This window comes from Eurosta solidaginis, chromosome 5, assembly GCF_040869045.1.
Source record: "Eurosta solidaginis isolate ZX-2024a chromosome 5, ASM4086904v1, whole genome shotgun sequence".
Lineage (NCBI taxonomy): Eukaryota > Metazoa > Arthropoda > Insecta > Diptera > Tephritidae > Eurosta > Eurosta solidaginis.
The window spans coordinates 18,791,157-18,810,684 of record NC_090323.1 but is presented as its reverse complement, the minus strand read 5'-3'; the positions used below and the strand labels follow the sequence as shown (position 1 = coordinate 18,810,684).

General features: G+C 39.7%; 1 protein-coding gene across 1 annotated transcript in view; it reads left to right on the top strand.

Annotated features, from left to right (window-relative positions):
- Window positions 1-11,286: 11,286 nt before the first annotated feature.
- Window positions 11,287-19,528, top strand: part of LOC137253253 (uncharacterized) — a 48,689-nt gene continuing 40,447 nt past the window's right edge. The window contains exons 1-3 of the mRNA XM_067789843.1: window positions 11,287-11,516; window positions 14,057-14,352; window positions 14,415-14,473. Of these exons, the coding sequence (XP_067645944.1) occupies window positions 11,323-11,516; window positions 14,057-14,352; window positions 14,415-14,473 (549 nt within the window). The 5' untranslated portion in view covers window positions 11,287-11,322. The remainder of the gene's footprint in view (window positions 11,517-14,056; window positions 14,353-14,414; window positions 14,474-19,528) is intronic.

Below are 19,528 nucleotides of genomic sequence, written 5' to 3'. Positions count from 1 at the left end.
CAGATATTTTGAGATATTGATTCACACTGATGTGTGTGGGCCCATGAGGCATGAATCAATTGGTGATGCAAAATATGTACTAACGTTTATTGATGATAAAACGCGATTTGTATTTGTATATTTTTTACAACGCAAAGACGAAGTATTTGATAAATTTAAGGAGTTTAAGCAAATGGTTGAGTGCCAAACCCAAAAAAGAATAAAAAAGCTTCGCAGTGATAATGGCACGGAATTTGTAAACAATGCGTTTGATAAGTTTCTTAAGGACCACGGTATTGTGCGACAATTGACAGTGCCTATACACCACAGCAAAACGGCGTAGCGGAGAGACTAAATCGCACATTAATTGAGATGGCAAGGTGTATGATTGTAAGCTCTGGTGTAGATGAATCTTTGTGGGCTGAGGCTGTTAATACGGCGCAATATTTAAGAAACCGTGCACCAACAAAAGCATTGAATGATATGACACCATACGAAGCGTGGCATGGTTATAAGCCAGTAGTAGGGCATTTGCGTATATTTGGATCACGCGCGATAGCGTTAAATAAGACACAAAAAGATAAATTTAAACCAAGAGGCAAGGAGTATATCATGGTTGGTTACTCCGATACGTCAAAAGCGTACAGATTATATGACAAACAAACACAGCGATTGATAGTGAGTAGGGACGTCTACTTTATTGAGTCGACATCCGCTGAACAAAATAAACAGTTGAATGCTAAGGTTGCAGAAAGTGTGCAAGAAAAAGGAATTGCATTTGATATGAAGATTTTTGACAACGAAGTGCAACAAAAATATACAAATTTAGATACAACACCGATCGAAAACAGAGAAGTGATTCTGAATAAACCAGAAAAGAGTGACGATGAATTTGAGTCAGCTGACGAAGCGCCAGCAGATGATGTTAGTTTAAAGAAGTTTCGTGGCAGGCCACGATTAGTTCGTAGTGAGGTACCTGGGTCTACCTGGTCCAGGCAGCAATGTAATTACTTAAATTTAGTAAACGTCGATGACATAAAGGTACCAGAGTCTGTAGAGCAAGCATTATCAAGTAAATATGCTAATAACTGGTATGAGGCCATGCAAGACGAGTATAATTCTTTATTAAAAAATGAAAATTGGCAACTTACAGAACTTCCTAAAGGGCAAAAGGCTGTAAAGTGCAAATGGGTATATGCGATTAAGAGAGATACGAATGGTAACGTGGAACGTTTCAAAGCTAGGTTAGTCGCAAAAGGGTGCTCACAGGTATATGGCGTGAACTACGACGAAACATTTTCACCCGTCGTTAGGTATAGCACCATACGAATGATTTTTGCGATAGCAGCAGAATATGGATTACATCTCCATCAAATGGATGTGTCCACCGCATATTTAAATAGTGAGTTAGGCGATAACATATACATGAGTCAGCAGGAAATGTTCGTTAATAAACGGTTCCCTAATCATTTCTTAAAACTGAAAAAGGCCCTGTATGGACTTAAGCAGTCCGGGCGTCAATGGAACTTGAAATTAGATACAATTTTAAAGAAGATTGGTTTCCAACCATGTAAAAGTGAACCATGTGTATACGTAAATCACCGAAATGGAAAAATGAATATTATCAGGGTCTATGTTGACGATTTGCTGATAGCTAGTTCTGACTATAAGCAAATGCATGATATCAAAGCCAGTATAGCAAGGGAAGTAGAGGTAGTCGACAAAGGACCAGTACAGCATTTTCTAAGTATGGAAGTGAATCGTAATGGTGAAACAGGTTCTATATCCATTGGGCAAAAGGCTCATATCAGAAAAATATTAAATGATTTTGGAATGATGGACAGCAGACCAATTGCTATTCCCTTGGATGCAGGGCACCAGATGAATTGCGATAAGGAAAATTGTAAGAAAGTCGACCAGGTTCAGTACCAATCTTTAATAGGGTCGTTAATGTATTTAGCTGTTTGCACACGACCAGATATTTTGCATTCAGTTTGCAAACTGGCGCAGAGAAATAATGATCCGCATTCCGAGCATTTAGCAGCAGCTAAAAGAATATTACGATATTTAAATTCAACGCAAGATAAAATGCTAACATATCATCGAACGGGTAAAGATGTGGAATGCTTTGTAGACGCGGATTGGGGCGGAGATGGTAGTGATCGTAAATCATATACGGGATATGTGTTTATACTATCTGGCGGAGTTTTTTCTTACGAGTCGAAAAAATAATCAACGGTAGCGCTCAGCAGTACTGAGGCTCAATACATGGCTCTTACATCTGCAGTTAAGGAGGCTGTATTTTACGACAAATTTTTGGTGAAATGAAGCTCGAGTTCCCTAAGGCAATCGTAGCAAATGGAGATAACCTCAGTGCTATGAATCTTCTGAAGAATCCCGTATACCATGCAAGAAGCAAACACATCGACATTAAATACCATCATATACGAGATATCTATAGAGGAGGCGACATTGATCTCAAATACTGTTGTAGCAGTGACATGGTTGCTGATATTTTGACTAAGAATTTGCCTAAACCTAGCCATGAGAAATTAATGATGATGCTAGGTTTAAATTAATTGAATGTATATTTTTATTTAATATGCATGCATATGAACGTTGAGGAGGCGTGTTAAAATACAATTCTGCGTACAACGTACATATTCATGCAACCCTGAACTTTGTCTGTTCTTTTTTCGCTTTGTATCCATTTTAATATATTCGGATTCTCAATTTGAACTGCAAAAGAATAAAACGCATAATTTGTAAGCATTAACTTGTCTGTGCTTGATTTTTTCACTTGGACATACAAAAGTAAGATAATAAAATTCCAACATTTATGTATTCACATATTTACGTATTTATATGGCGGCCGCAGTGATGTGATGGTAGCGTGCTCCGCCTACCACACCGAAGACTCTGGGTTGACACCCGGGGCAAAGCAACATCAAAATTTTAGAAACAAGCTTTTTCAATTAGAAGAAACATTTTCTAAGCGGGGTCGCCCCTCGGCAGTGTTCGGCAAGCACTCCCAGTGTATTTCTGCCATGAAATTCTCTCAGCGAAAACTCATATGCGTTGCAGATGCCGTTTTTAGTCGGCATAAAACAAGTAGGTCCCGTCCCGTAAGAAAAATTCAAAAGGAGCACGACGCAAATTGGAAGAGAAATTCGGCCTAAAATCTCTTCGGAGGTTATCGCGCCTTAAATTTATTTATTTATATGACAACATAGGTACTTTCATACAAAGCTGTCGCAAGAATTTTTTTTTTTCATTTGACTACTAAAACGGTCAATTACGAATCAACGATTTGTGCGCAGTTGATTCAACATCTTGTTGCGATGGATAAAAATTGACAAGAATTTCGGTTGAATTGACCCGTTTTTTGATTGATTTTACCAGTATTTTTCTTTCAGTGTATGTATGTTCAGTAAGGTTGAACTGGCCGGTCCGTGTGGACCTCACCTAGACTGTATTACCAGACCTTTGTTCAATTACCAAGCTGAAAACTCTATTAAAAACCAGGACCTATGTTATAAAATAACTCCGCCCTCTTGGCAAATACTAGAAGCTTTCTAGGACCTATGCCACTCTGTATTTTCAAACTCCTGTTTCAAACATTGCGATCTCCTGAAACCATCCTGCAATACCTTTAGAATCGAGTTTCTAAAAGAGCCGGTACTCCACATCCGTATGTATCACTTTTTTAATACCACAGCAAATTAAAACATTGCGTGTTTATACCGCTTTGAACCATGTCCTTAGACACATTCTTATAGATTAGAAATATGTTGGTAAGCATAACTTAACGATTGAATAAACTAAATCAAGTAATCGCAAATTACGAACTCAATGAAAATATCGGAAAATATACAGTTGTGCCTTGTCAGTTACTGTTACGGAACAGTACAACTTACAACATATGTAAGTGTGAAATTGTGTTATTGACGATTTGACGTTCGCATCACTTTTACCAATTACACTTCCAATTCGACAGCAGTGAAACTACTAGTGTACATACATATATACACATATATGTATATGCATTACTAAATTAATATGTATTTATGATAGGGTGAACTTAATGTTTTAGATAGCGAGCCCAATTCCAACTTGCCAATCAAAATAATCACTGTCTCAGAGAGGATCTAGACCGCGTTTCTCTTCCAATTCGCATCGTGCTATAGCCATGTTTTTTTACATGTATATATGTACATCTACATTTGCGGGTAAAAAAAATCTTTATCATCACTTAGATAATGTTTAGGAGATTCATCATGACAGAAATACACTCGGAATGTTTGCTAAACCACTGCCTAAGGGCGACCCCGCTTAAAAAAACTATTTCTAAGATAGAAATATGTATTGAGGTTGCATGATCTAAAGGGCCAATTAATGGTGACTTATAACCATAAAACCATAACCAGATAAAACAGCTGATCGAACCTACCTTATGGAAATCAATGTAATCGATTAATGGTGCCGTACCATAACGCTAACGCCATAACCATACCATAGCCAACCAATTGGTTTTTTGTTTCTCGACTATCCATAACCTAAAAATATTTAGGTTCGTTACGACTAAGAGACTTATTTTTTGTGGAATAAGTTTGTAATTTTTTGCGTTTTCTTAATTTTTATGAAATTTTCACGATTTTTAGGTTAAGGCACCATTAATCGATCACATTGGAGATGGTTATGGATATGGGTATGGTTACGACTATGACGTTAGGGTTATGGAAGTTTAATTAGCCCTTAAGGACTAAAATACATAAATCCCGGTATCCAAATCCATATTTTGCCAAAACACACGGAAATTTCGAAACATCACGAGACACATGTCATATAAAAAAATAAAATATAAAAATTTTAAGCACTTCCTTTATATAAATGGACAAATAAAGGGAGTTAACACTAAGATTCCTGCTTTTTCCGAGAAGATGAGTGATGTGGCAAAGCATTCACTGACTGTGGCGCTGGTTGATCGTAGCAGTCCTTTCGGACAAATGGCTACTGAAAGGTGGAGATCTGTGGAAAGGGAGCTTATTAGCTTAATGCTTAAGATGATGCGGGATCAACCAAGTAAGCCCCTTCCAACCTTTGATTGGGGGGGATGGTATAATGGTGTGAAGATGATAGCGTGCGACAACATCGCGAGCTTGCGGTGGCTGGAGGAAGTGGTTCCAAACCTCCAATGGCAAGGCACGAACGCGCGGTTTGAGGTGGTGGATAAAGTGCAAATCCCCACGGTACCAAAAGTTAAGGCATGGATACCATGCATGATGAAATCGGAGGATACACTGCGACTTCTGCGGAATCAGAATCCGAACATACCGACACAGGATTGGAAGGTACTTACTGTATCTCGGCCTACCGAGGATGGTCAGTTCTACATCTTCCAAATAAACAAGCAGGCGGAGGATATTTTGTACACGCAGCTTGGCAAAATGTGCTTTGGTACTGGGAAAATTTACATGCGACTCAGGAAAAGAAGTCCCGAGGATAAAAACCCTAACACGCTAGAGGTGGGCGAAGTCGAAAAGGACCTCAAAAGCCTAAGGGAAAAAAGACAGGTGGAGGTCCCCGACGTCACCACGAACGTGCTAGAAGAGGACCAACCGATAAATGGTGCTGTGACTCGCACAGAGGAACACCCGGCACAACAGTCTCGTGAAGCTGAAGGAGGCCTCGAATACTCTAAACCAAAAGGGCAAGGGGCGGACGACGACGTCAAGACGAAGGTGCTGGAGGGGGACAAACAGCCCAATGGTGCTGCGAGTCCTACAGATAAACCTCCAACACAGTAAAGTGGCGTCGAGCGAACTCCTCTCAACCCTTGAGGAGGGTTCGTTTGACGTGGCGCTGATCCAGGAGCCGTTGCTCTCATCGGGAGGAAAGGCTTCTGGACTTAGCGCGCGCGGGTTTGGCGTTTACTACGCGCAAACGGAAGGACGGGTGCGAGCTGTAGTAATGGTAAGAAAACAGCTGCATTCATATATGCTGCCTAATTACACCACTGATGATCTCGTAGCGGTGGCCGTTGAGCAAAAGAATAAGCAGGCATTTATCCTGGCGTCCTGCTACATGGCCCATGCTGTGGAGGTTCCACTGCAAAAGGCTAGTACAGGAGGAAAGAGGAGAGATGTGTACTTAAAGTCCAACGTGGAAGAAAAGCTGCTCTCCACAACACAGCATGCGTACACCAAAGGCAAGACGGTAGACACCGCATTGCATAGGGTGGTAATAAGCATAGAAAATCCCTTGAAATCCCTTAATCCCTTAATTACATTAAAGTACATCCTGCCTTAATCAGATGGATCGGCTGCATGTTAAATTGCAGAAAGATCACATCACAATGGGGATTGTACAAGGCCACGAAATCAGTGGACAGGGGCACGCCGCAGGGAGGGGTGCTATCACCTCTGCTGTGGACGCTGATCATCAACCAACTGTTCAGGCAATTCGATGAGGGACCCGTAAAGCTTACGGCTTACGCAGATGACGTTGCAATTGTCATAAGTGGAAAGTGCCTTCCAACGATTAGTTCTTTGATGGATCGGGCGCTTCGGGATATTCATACCTGGGCATCTAATGTCGGGTTGAAAGTCAATGCGCAGAAGACGGATATGGTCTTGTTTACAAAGAGGTACAAGGTCCCAAAATGGACCAGACCTAAGTTAGGAGGGGTAACCTTACAATAAAAACCTTGCACAAAATATCTAGGAATCATCCAAGACAGTAAGCTGTCATGGAAGCGAGGAGAGGGCCAAGAAGGCCTCAACGGCACTCTATGCATGTAAAAAAAATGCTGGGGTGTACGTGGGACCTATCGCCATCTCTTTCTCATTGGGTTTTTACAGCGATTGTAAGCCCTATTCTATACTATGGAGTTCTTGTTTGGTGGAAAGCCACACAAAAAACAACATACCTCAAAAAATTAGAGGGGTTGTGCAGACTATCGATGCTTAGTATTACGGGAGCCCTGAAAACAACCCCGACGGCTGCACTGTATGCCATTCTGCACATTCCACCTGTAGCAAAGAACAAAACATTAACGACCGCAACCAGGCTCGGTGTTTCGGGGCAGCTTGAGCGCCGACCATATGGCCATAGTAGTATAGCGTCATCAATCACAAGACGAACAGACTACCTGATTATCTATCTGCGCTTCGAGGGAGATCTTAAGGCCACAATAGAGGTGGACGGTTGGCGCAAGGGTGCGCAAATGGCGGACGAGGCAATACATGTGTACACCGATGGTTCCAAAGTAGTGGAAGGAGTAGGGTCTGCGGTATACTGCGCTGATCCGGAAATATGCAGATCCTACAGGCTGCCGGATTACTGTAGCGTTTTCCAAGCGGAAATATTAGCCGTAACCAAAGGAGTAGAAACCCTGGAAGAGAATAGCTTAAGCTGCAACCGTGTTAACTTTTATATTGACAGTCAAGCAGCAATTAAGGCAATAATCTCGCATAGCACAGCATCTAAATGCGTGTTAGAGTGTAAGCAGTCTCTGGAGAGAATCGGGGCAGGGAGAATCATACATCTATATTGGGTCCCAGGGCATATGGGAATAGATGGGAATGAAAAAGCGGACGAACTAGCTGAAAAGGGCGCATCCCTTGAAGCTTGCTCCGTAGACGTCCCAATTAGATTGGGCGAGATTAAGCGAAGGCGAGAGGTGCACATGATCGACCAATCGGGAAAGGCGTGGGTTCAAGCGCGGGGCTGTAAAGTGTCGAAGATTATGTGTAGGTCTTACAACCTTAGACTAACACAGTTGCTTCTATCATTAAAAAGAGAAGACTGTAGACTCATGACGGGTATTCTGACTGGACACTGCCTTATGGCGTCACATGCCTTTAAATTAGGCTTGGTCAGTGATAGCAGATGTAGGAAGTGCGGGTTGGAGTAGGAAACGATCGAGCACGTTCTGTGCTCGTGCCCTGCACTTGCCAGGCTAAGACTCCAGCTATTAGGAGTGATATAGCTGTCAGATCTAGAAGCAGCAAGTGGTTTAAGTCCTAGGAAGCTTCTAGTATTTTCCAAGAGGACGGAGTTATTTTATAACATAGGTCCTGGTTTTTGATTTGGTTTTTCAGTTTGGTCATTAAAACAAACTTCTGGTAACACTACAGACTCAATCAGTATATGTGAAGTCCTCATGGACCGGCCAGTTCAACCTAACCTAACCTAACCTAACCTGTCCATTTATATAAAGGAAGTGCTTAAATTTTTTTTTTATTTTTATTTTCTCCTTTTCTTACATTTTCTCGGTTAAGTTCTACGCTTGTAGCTCAATGAGAACTTACATAAAAATCCATCCCAAAATTCCCTCCGTTCCGTTTGATTTTTCTAAATATCTCAGTCCGTGCGCCCGTTAGCGAAACTTTTTTTATTGTGTCATCGGATGTCGACCTCTGAATTAAGTTTGAAATTTCAAGTCTCTAGCTCATCGAGAAGTTACTTAAAAATGGTTTGAAAATTTTCAAATTCTTATCTAATTATTTCGATCCGTGCGCCACCTAACGGATTTTCCCCCTTTTGTTATATTGTCTCGGTGTTCTAATCTACGTGTAAAGTTTCACGTTTGTAGGTCAATGAGAAGTTACTTAAAAATCGATTGCAAAATTTGTATGAAAAGCGGGCAAACATTCAACCGACCTAATATAAAGGAAGTAAAAACAGAGGGAACAATTTTGTAATTAATTCAAAGCACGATTTGTTCAATATGTTGATGTTTTTTACCGTTATTTCAACCCTTATTTTTGTTTAGTTGATTTTTCGACGGATGGATAAATGATATGGGAGTGGAAGTGAGAGTCGGAGTGGGAGAAGTAGGATTAGCGATGGCTGTTGAAGTGAGAATGCGAGTGAGAGTGGGATGGGATAATTCAAGGGGTTGATAAACGCAATATAAAGCTTTAAAGCTTCAACCCAATTGTCAACCTCACCTACGCGAGGGGAATCCTATTACAAATATGAATGTATCATACACATATTTAGCAGGCGAGGCTCTGACGACCCAAGTTACTTAGGGAACTAGGGGTTGGGGAGGGCGGTATGGCCTAGAAGGTTTAATGTGGTCATATAAATCGTTCCCGAGATGGTTGGGCTAGTATCTTAATGGTGCTTTGTTATTGTAACGTGCCGGATCTATATCCGGCAAAGGACCATCAACATCGATAACACTCGTCAAAGCCGTCGCGGAGTGTCTTCATTGTTAATACAACAACAACAACATTGGATAGAGAGTGATACCGGGAACGGAGGACCACTCAATAGATGCAGGCAAACTAATTTTCGGGTAGGACAACGTCTTCCCGGTATGCGTATACGCGTGTAAAAAGAAAAAATTTCAAAATTGGTTTAAAATTATGACCTGCAAAGAGCAATGAAAAAAATTTTCGATTTGTTCCTCTGTGCGGCGGCCTCCTAGAAAAAACGATTTGAAAAAAACTGAAGCATAAGACCTAGTCTAATAAAAACATTTAAATTTACACTTACCTGCATTGATCTAAAAAATTGTGACGTTGCATGAGAGCTAAATAGATATGAATACTAAAAAATATTAGCTAGTATTTATAACTTATTGAATTGGCGTTTAGCACGAATTCATTGACCTCTATGCGGCCTATATAATACATATGTATATTTGTATACACGCATACATATCCTGCAGTGAAAGTAACTAGTCATACACTAACTCACAACTAGTATGAATCCCAAAGCAGCTGCCTAACTTCATTCTATATAAACAATTGGTATATTAAACAAGAAGATGTTTTACAAGATGTAATTTTTTTACGCGAATAAACGAGTCTGAAGCTATGTAGGTAGATCGAACTTAAAGTGCGGCAGTTACTTAGAACACGCTCAAGAAAAGTTTACTTTTGAAATGCGTTTATATCGAGATGCGTTTTGCTTCCAGAAATTTAGGGCAGCAAGCTTTACTTGAGCATGTCTTGCGCCCTTGACGAAATGATCAAGAAATAACCAAGAAATCTATCTTTCTCAGTCCTTTCTTGTTCTTGCTGCCTCGAGATCTGGCAACTCTTTCACCCCTAGTAGCTGGGGTCTTGAACTCACCAGAGCAGGACACGAACAAATAACACGCTCAAGTGTTTCTTCCTGCAGCTCGCACTTCCTACATCTGCTAACTTATAAGCATGTGACGCCAGAAGGCAGAAGTCAGTCTAACGTCATAGGATTTGCACATGTTCGTACACATTTTCAAGCCCCCCCCCCCCCCCCCCCTTTCCTGTTTGATGGATCATATGCAACTCTGTCTCCTTTGGATTCCCGGCCTGAGCGGCTTCTCTCCAATGCTTCTTTGTATTCCAGAACACTTTTGGCTAAAGTACTGTCTGAGATCATTGATATGATCGCTGTCTGACTGTGAATGCTTTTTTCTTATCACGATTGCAGCAGAGCTACGCCTCTTTATTGTGTGGGAGGTTTATTCTTCTTCAAATTCTTCTCATTTGCACTCACGCAATGGATATTTGCCGCTGATTTCAGGTTCTTAAGATCCTTTTCTACCTGCTCTGCTCGTAGCCTCGTATGGTTATTTGTAACGCACGCAGCATCGGTCAGCTGTTTGTCCACTACCGACACCTCCGTCTCTACGGTTATACCTCCGTCATTTGACGATACTTCAAGGTTCTCGAGGTCCCTTTCTACCTCCCTGCTTTTAGCGTATTGTAGTTATTGTTGAGACTAGTAGCACCGTTGAGTGGATTGTTCGCTTGCAACACCTCCACCATTACGCCTATGCCCTCGTTATTTGCTGCTACTTTCAGATCCTCTAGGTCCTTTCATAACTCCCCTGCTAAAAGCGTATTGGGGTTGTTGTCCTTGGGACTCCTTTTTCTGGGTGCATATAAATACTGTCAAATATAACTTACAAGCAGAAAAAAACTCTTGAAAGTTTCTTTGTGTTCTGGACGCCGCTCTAAAGCTAGAACTCTGCTGCTGGTGCCGAAAACCTTAAAATTAAGGGAAACATTTTCCAGTGTAATTTTTCCAACCGACGGACAAAACTTTTGGTCTTTTGCGGACTAGTTTGATAGCAGTCAGAAAATTCTAGTCATAAACGAGTGTTTTTTGCACTAGTCTGGAGTTTCACTGCAGGATAATGGTATGATTTAGATGATTTAGTTCTATTTTCAACATATACAAATGTACATATCTCGTAAATATGTAAGTGACAACTTACGAATTTATTGGTTGCACTTTCCATTGAAAATGAGATAAATTTAGTTGCGATCTAATAGTGCTATGTAGCGGTAACGGTAACGGTGACGGTCAAAATCGAAGAATAAAAAAAATATTACTACAAAAATGTCCAATCAACTCTTCTTTCTAAGCTTAGCTGATATTTTTTCAGTGTATCCCAATATTTTCAAAGAGATAATAGCCACTCGTGAGAAACCGCCACTCATTTATTTACCAAGTGATGCCGAATGGAAGGAACGAATGTATTATCGACTCTTAGAAGTACAAAAACGTGTTAACGAAGCTATCGATAGTGATGTGTAAGTTTGATTTGCCGAATGCGATCTTCGACATTTTTAGGGCCAGTTAATGGTGACTTATCCAGATAAAACAGCTGATCGAACCAACCTTATGGAAATCAATGTAATCGATTAATGGTGCCATACTATAACGCTAAAGCCATAACCATACCACAGCCAACTAATTGGTTTTTGGTTTTTCGCCATATCCATAACCTAAAATCATTTAAGTTGGTGAATTTTTTAACTTTTTGTATATTATATTCATTTTTTTGGATATGTTTTGATTAAGAGACTATTTTTTGTGGAATATGTTTGTAATTTTTTGCGTTTTCCTCATTTTTATGAAAATGTCAACTGTTTAAGGTTATGGCACCATTAATCGATCACAATGGAGATTGTTATGGATATGGGTATGGTTACGACTACGGCGTTAAGGTTATGGAAGTTTAACTGGCCCTTTAGTCGGATCGACCAGTAAAGTGGATTAGGGTGGCCGCTATGGGAAACTTCAACTACCGTATTTGCTTAGCACTGCGTAGTTTGACCTGATTTTGGCAGAGCTAATGTCTGCTAAGCAAACGAAAAAACGATATTAAAAAGTTATCAGTTCTTATGACCGTCCTTTCCAAACTCGAATCGCTTTGTCTTGTTTATATTCATCAAACCGTTGCTGCTGCTGCAGGTGTATGATATGTCGAAGAGATTCACTCTAGTGCAGATCGTAGCGAGTAAAATTTCCTTAAAACGACTATTGCGGCAGTAATTGCCGCATTATGCGGCAGTTACCCACCGACGTGTGCCGTACGTAAGGACGTTTGTCGTACGAAGCACGTTTGGCCGAACTCTCAAGCCCGTAGGAATCAATGTGTGCGTCTGTGTACATGTACATAAGATATTTGTGTGTGTATTGTTTACAGATAAGCACTGTTGCCATTGACCATTTTGCATGTATGCTTATGGAAACATCAACTTTTTCCAATTTAATTTTTGATATTGTAAAAGGCCGAAATACATATTAAATAAGTATAAATAGATTAATTATTTATAATCAGCACTTTTACATAATTATTTCGAATTATTTCCACAATTTTTCAAACTTTAATTAGGCTTTTTTGAATAAAATTGCAAACGGTCAAAAATTAGCGCAGAAAAGTTTACTAGGCAACTCTGTCTAGTGAGAGAGCGATCAGCTGACACGTTCTTACGGAAAAAATCAAAATTGTTTTGATTTCTACGTTCCGGGCTACGTACGTACGGGCGTTGCACGTCGGTGAGTTTTCGTTTACATTGCACACTCATAAGATAGGTCGTGTCAGCTGACACGTTTTTTCTACGTACGTTCGTGGGTAACTGCCGCATTACTCACGAACGTACGTACCAAAAACGTGTCAGCTGACACGACCTATCTTATGAGTATGCAATGTAAACGAAAACTCACCGACGTGCAACGCCCGTACGTACGTAGCCCGGAACGTAGAAATCAAAACAATTTTGATTTTTTCCGTAAGAACGTGTCAGCTGATCGCTCTCTCACTAGACAGAGTTGCCTAGTAAACTTTTGTACGCTAATTTTTGCCCGTTTGCAATTTTATGCAAAAACGCCTAATTAAAGTTTGAAAAATTGTGAAAATAATTCGAAATAATTATGTAAAAGTGCTGATTATAAATATTTTATCTATTTATACTTATTTAATATGTATTCCGGCCTTTTACAATATCAAAAATTAAATTGGAAAAAGTTGATGTTTCCATAAGCATACATGCAAAATGGTCAATGGCAACAGTGCTTATCTGTAAACAATACACACAAATATGTTATGTACATGTACACAGACGCACACATTGATTCCTACGGGGTTGAGAGTTCGGTCAAACGTGCTTCGTACGACAAACGTCCTTACGTTCGGCACACGTCGGTGGGTAACTGCCGCATATGTCAGGTTGATCTTGCCACGTTATCGCTTTCTCAGTTTAGTTCAACACCAAACATATGTTCGGAGGCTATTTAGAACAAGCTGACCCGTGGCACATAACAAAGGTGGTATGGGTTCACGGTGACAGCCCTGGCAGCACTTTTCTCAAAGATCGAAAAATCGATTTTTATTAAAGACGATCGAAATCTAAGAAAAATTTTCGGCTACAGAACCTGGACAGTTAATCTGCTCTACTGCTGGTGACAGTAGAAACAAGATCCTCATGGAATCAGATGTGCTTTACCTAGGACTGCTTGACGACGTATAGTGTTATAGTAATTCACGGGAGACAAATTGAACTACACATAAATGATTTCTGCAACACTGGAAGGGCCACGAGGACATTGAACCTCGCCTACCGCCTAAGAAGAGGGCGGTGTTGTATGAAACTTTTAGAAAATAATGTCTCACTCATGGTTACGCAATGGACTACAGTTTATATCTGATTTGAGCAGAGGGAAGTTATCCTATCCTCACTGGAATTAATGTCGCACAAATCCTTCCTGAACTCGAAGCCATTGAGAAATATTCATACAAATATTTATATACATGTAAAGTTATTATTATTATTATTACCTATTTCAGAGAGGTAGATTACGTTGTGCTACCGAAGGAGATACACAACTTCAATCATCTCACAAATGTTCTAAACCTATCCCCAGTAATTTCACCGTGCACCTCACCAAATGTCATCTTGCAAAAGTCGAAAAAGAAATGCGTCAAAGTACGTGGGAAGTCACTTAAGGACAGAAGTAAATTTTGGAACATAACAACCATTGCAATAGCAGCAAAACTGCTCACCAAACCTCCGAGAACAGTCGAGTTTGAAAATGAACAAGAAATGCGTCAAGTCTATTCGCTAATATACGATGTCTTTCGATGTAAGTTTTTTTACACTTTTCCAAATTTTTTTAACTTACGAATTTGAAATATTTTTTTGTAGTTAAAGTTGTACTAGCAAATGCTGTAAATGATATTGCGTTTTACGAGAATTTTCCGGAGGTATTTCAGTCAAAATCAAGGCGTCAATTTTAGTGAGGTCTATCACTAAGAACTCGTGTTCGGCAGAGGAACAGATTGCGGGCGTTGCTACACTGAAAGAAAAAAGCTGGTAAAATCAATTAAAAAACGGGTCAATCCAACCAACATCTCCCTCAATTTTTGTCCATCGCAAATAGCTGCTGAATAAACTTCGCACAAAATGTTAATTCAAACTTGACAATTTCAACAGTGAAATCAACAAAAAGAAAGTTCATCAAATGTACTTGCTTACTTAAATGGCACTTAACCGTTTAAACGGATATGGCCGCCTAACAAAGCGCACCAGTAGCTTATTCAATTGGTTAACTGGCGCCAATTGGTCACACCAATGGAATTTAAATCGTTTTCTTCCTGATCCTTCCAGTGGAGTGGGGCCGCCCTCTTCCGCCAACATTAGAACAAGAGTGGCTGTTGATATGACAGAGATTTCTGTGGCACGATAGTGATTAGAACAAAGTAGTGAACACCGTGTGTGTAAGTTTCTCTTTACAATTTTTAAAGAGTACTAGAGTACCCAGCAGGCATTGTTCTGCCCGAAAATTGGTTTGCCTACTCTTGAAAATTGAGCTTAGCTTGCCCTCTTCCCTATCTATACCGCCATATTCTACTTAATCCCCCATTTTTATGCCCAGCTGTACTTGTACACTGGGTATTATAACTTTGATTGGATAACGGTTGGCTGCACAGGTATAAAGGAATCGAGATATATATAGACTTCCATATATCAAAATCATCAGTATCGAAAAAAAAAATTGATTGAGCCATGTCCGCCGTCCGTCCGGCCGTCTGTCTGTTAACACGATAACTTGAGTAAATATTGAGATATCTTCGCGAAATTTGGTACACGAGCTTATCTGGACCCAGAATAGATTGGTATTGAAAATGAGCGAAATCGGATGATAATCACGCCCACTTTTTATATATATAACATTTTGGAAAACACAAAAAACCTGATTATTTAGTAAATAATACACCTACAAAAAAAATGTAAGGCGCGATAACCTCCGAAGAGATCTAAGGCCGAGCTTCTCTAATACACCTAGAATGTTGAAATTTTACGTGTGGACTGCTATTGAGATTCTTGATAAAAATTTGAAACATTTTTTAAAATGGGCGTGGCACTGCCCACTTTTGATAAAATAAATTTTACAAATATTATTAATCATAAATCAATAATCGTTAAACCTATCGTAACAAAATTCGGCAGAGAGGTTGCCTTACTATAAGGAATGCTTTGAAGAAAACTTAATGAAATCGGTTAAGGACCACGCCCACTTTTATATAAAATATTTTTAAAAGGGTCGTGGACGAATAAAATAAGCTATATCTTTGCAAAAAAGAGCTTTATATCAATGGTATTTCATTTCGCAAGTGGATTTATAACAATAAATATGGAAAACTTCAAATTTTAAAAAATGGGCATGGCACCGCGCCTTTTATGTCTAAGCAATTTTCTATGTTTCGCGAGCCATAACTCGAAGAAAAATTAGTTCAGAATAGAACCATATGTATATGTATTATTGCGCAGCCTTGTAACGCTGTTAAGCACACAAAACAAACAACAACAGCATTTCAAGTGTACAGCTGGGTATGTAATGTTCGATTTCACCCGAACTTGGACTTACTTACATGTTATTTTTATTCTTGTCCATTCATTATGCTATTTATCTCCCTTCCACTCCCAGTCCTATTCCTACTTCCACTCTCACTCCCACTACAACTTGCTCTATCACTCTCATTCCCTCCCTCTCTCTCACCTCAAGTTCCTTATATATGGAATCTCGCCAGAAAGTTATATGGAAGCGTGACCACACCTACTTTGAAACAAAATTGATATCCAAAAATAAAAATTGCGACGGACCTAGTAAAAAGTCGCCAGAAACTTATATGGAAGCGTGACCACACCTACTTTGAAACAAAATTGATATCCAAAAATAAAAATTGCTACGGACCTAGTAAAAAGTACACGGTAAAAAAATTTAAATATATATTTTAATTTTTAGAAATATTCAAAGTTTATTTTATTACTTCAAAATTCAAAAAATACTGTCTGCGCATGTACGTCATAGGATTTGGCCAACAGAAGGACGAAATAGTTTACGTTCTGCGCATTTACGTACTAATAAAAATACGATAAAGCAATCAACGCTTAAGCAAGCTTTATTATCATATTATTTCTAATTGATGTTTTTATGTACGGGTCCCTTTTTCGCTCTTATTTGGAATCCAAATCTATAAATAAAGTTTTGGTTGTAAAGATGGAGATTCGGGCTATTAGCGACCTTTGAGCAATTTTGTTCGTAGAGCTTTTGTTTACCTATATTTTATTAAAATAATTTGTTAAAAATAAACGATTGTGAGCACACAAAGAAATCTATTTGTACTATGGCACTATTGTGAATATTTTTACTGCATTACTGGCAGCTGTTATCATACGCTAGATGGCAGCGCAAGCTGTAAGTTTTAATTGATTGATAGAACAGCCGATTTTTGTTGATATTTGATAAGAGACGTTTACATTGGTTGCGCAAGATGAGCACCGGTCCGGCTCGTCATTTTTATATCTTCTTGGCTCTTCTCCTCTACATGCTGAATCCCTGTCTCTCCTCCACATCTTCCTCCTTTAAATTCTCGATTTTTCTCTCTTCTATTCCCACTTTCTTTCCTCTCCCTCGATTTTTCTATATTTTTCTTCATCTCCTTCCTTTGTCTTGCTACCTCTCCTAACTATATTCCCCTCGCACATTCTTCATTTTTTTTTCTATTTCCTACTCACGCTTTCTTTCCTCTCCCTCACATTCTGTCTTTTTTTTCATCCTTTCCCCCTTCACTTTGGTGGGAATTGGACCACTCCTATCTCTAATTCCTTTTGTTCGTTAGGCTGTCTAAATAATACATTTCAAACAAATCGCACAAAACAAACTTCAAGCAAATCGCAACATAAATTATTTTTTTTTTAGAATAGGTCGCCCTCTAGTTCACTTCCAGGGAAGATAAGAAAGAAGACGGACTTTGGTAATCTAAGTCCCCTTGAACACACACAAAATTTCATTAAGATCGGTCAAGCCGTTTAGGAGAAGTTCAGTTAGAAATATAAGTACAGAAGAAATATATAATTACGCTCCGTCTTTTTGGCTTCATCTATCTCTATCTTCGTCTCATTCTATCTCCTTCTCAGTCTCCTCCTCCTTCTCTTTTCTCTTCTCACAAGTTCTTCTCATTCTTCTTCATCCCTTATTGCCAGTTCCAGAGGGTGGTTTGTATTTTGTTCCAGTCCCACCCCGAGTCTCCCAGTCTTAGTCCTAATCCCAGTCCCAGCCAGTCTCTAGTCTACTTACTGGAAAAAAGGCTCGTAAATACTAATATAGGCAAATTGATATACCAAATTTCAGACAAATTGAATAGAATGTAGGTAAATAGGTATGTGGGTATTATTAGTTCATGTCTTAATTTCGGCTTCGTATGCATATTTATCAGTTTTGCTAGGATGATGCGACTAATCGAATATCACAATGAAAATTACCCTGCATGCATGTATGGAGTACTCGCTATGGACCAACCGAGTGCTCCAAAATTAACCACAATTCATACAAAAAATATGGTCCAATTAACATTGCGATGTCCTAGGACTGGACCATATACTCCAGCTCCGCATTACATCAGAGTAATCCATGAAGTACCCACAGTTCAATAAACATCGTGTAGTGGTCACAATCGTTAAAAACGAGCAATGATCGGCTTACAATATTGTAACGATTTTACTGCAAATCCTCTTATTTGCCCTTTTGTTAAGTTCGTATGACTAAACTGTTGAATAAATAACGCCAATATTGAATAACGGAAAAATGGCCGTTATTAAAGTACTTCACAATAACACTTATACTTTGCAACTATCTGGCTTAATAACCAAACTGATAGCTTAAATGAAACTGACTTTCAAAATAATACTGCTATTGCTCGCTAGATAGCGTCTTAATCGAAAACTGTCCATAGCGCCTCTACCGCTGATGCTTTTATACTCTGTGATTTCCTCGTAGCATCTTCTAGGCGCTTCCAGAATTTTACTTAGTTAGTTATAAATTTCTCAGCTACAACTACAGATGTATAATTTCTTATTTGAGTAATACTTGCAACTCAGATAAGATATGTCTCTTTCCACCTTTATCATACCCGAGAAATGGAAAATGACCAAGGTGGTCCCGCTACTAAAGCCTGGGAAACCAGCTAACATAGGTGAGTCGTATCGTCCGATATCTCTCCTTGCAGCTAGCCCTCATCAGCATGGCTTCAGAAAACTCCATAGCACTGCCACCGCGCTAAATGCCATTAGCACCCAGATAAATTGCGGTTTAAATCAATACCCCCACCATAGAACAGTACTCGTAGCGATGGACCTATCAAAAGCTTTTGATACGGTCACTCATGGCTCGTTACTGCAAGACCTGGAAGGGTTTACCCTTCCCCCATGTCTTAAAAGGTGGACCACAAATTATCTGGGTGGTCGGCAGGCATCGGTGCAATTTAGAAACGAAACATCAAAACCAAGGAGAATTAAACAAGGGGTGCGACAGGGTGGTGTTCTATCCCCACTTTTGTTTAACTTCTACATATCTAAGCTACCTTCACCACCGGAAGGAGTCACAATCGTTTCCTACGCCGATGACTGCACAATAATGGCCACAGGCCCAGGCCCTGAGATCGATGCGCTATGCAATAAAATAAACGGCTACCTCCCTGATCTCTTCAGTTTTTTCGCCTCGCGAAACCTGGCATTATCACCGACTAAATCTTCCGCGACCTTATTTACAACATGGACGTCCCAAATGTCGACCATTTTGAACATCCACGTCGATGGCACTACGCTACCGACTGTCCTACACCCCAAAATCTTGGGTGTGACGTTTGATCAGGATCTACATTTTGGTGAGCACGCAGTCGCAATTGTTCCGAGAATTCAGAGCCGTAACAAAATCCTCAAATCTCTCGCTGGCAGTACCTGGGGAAAAGATAAAGAAA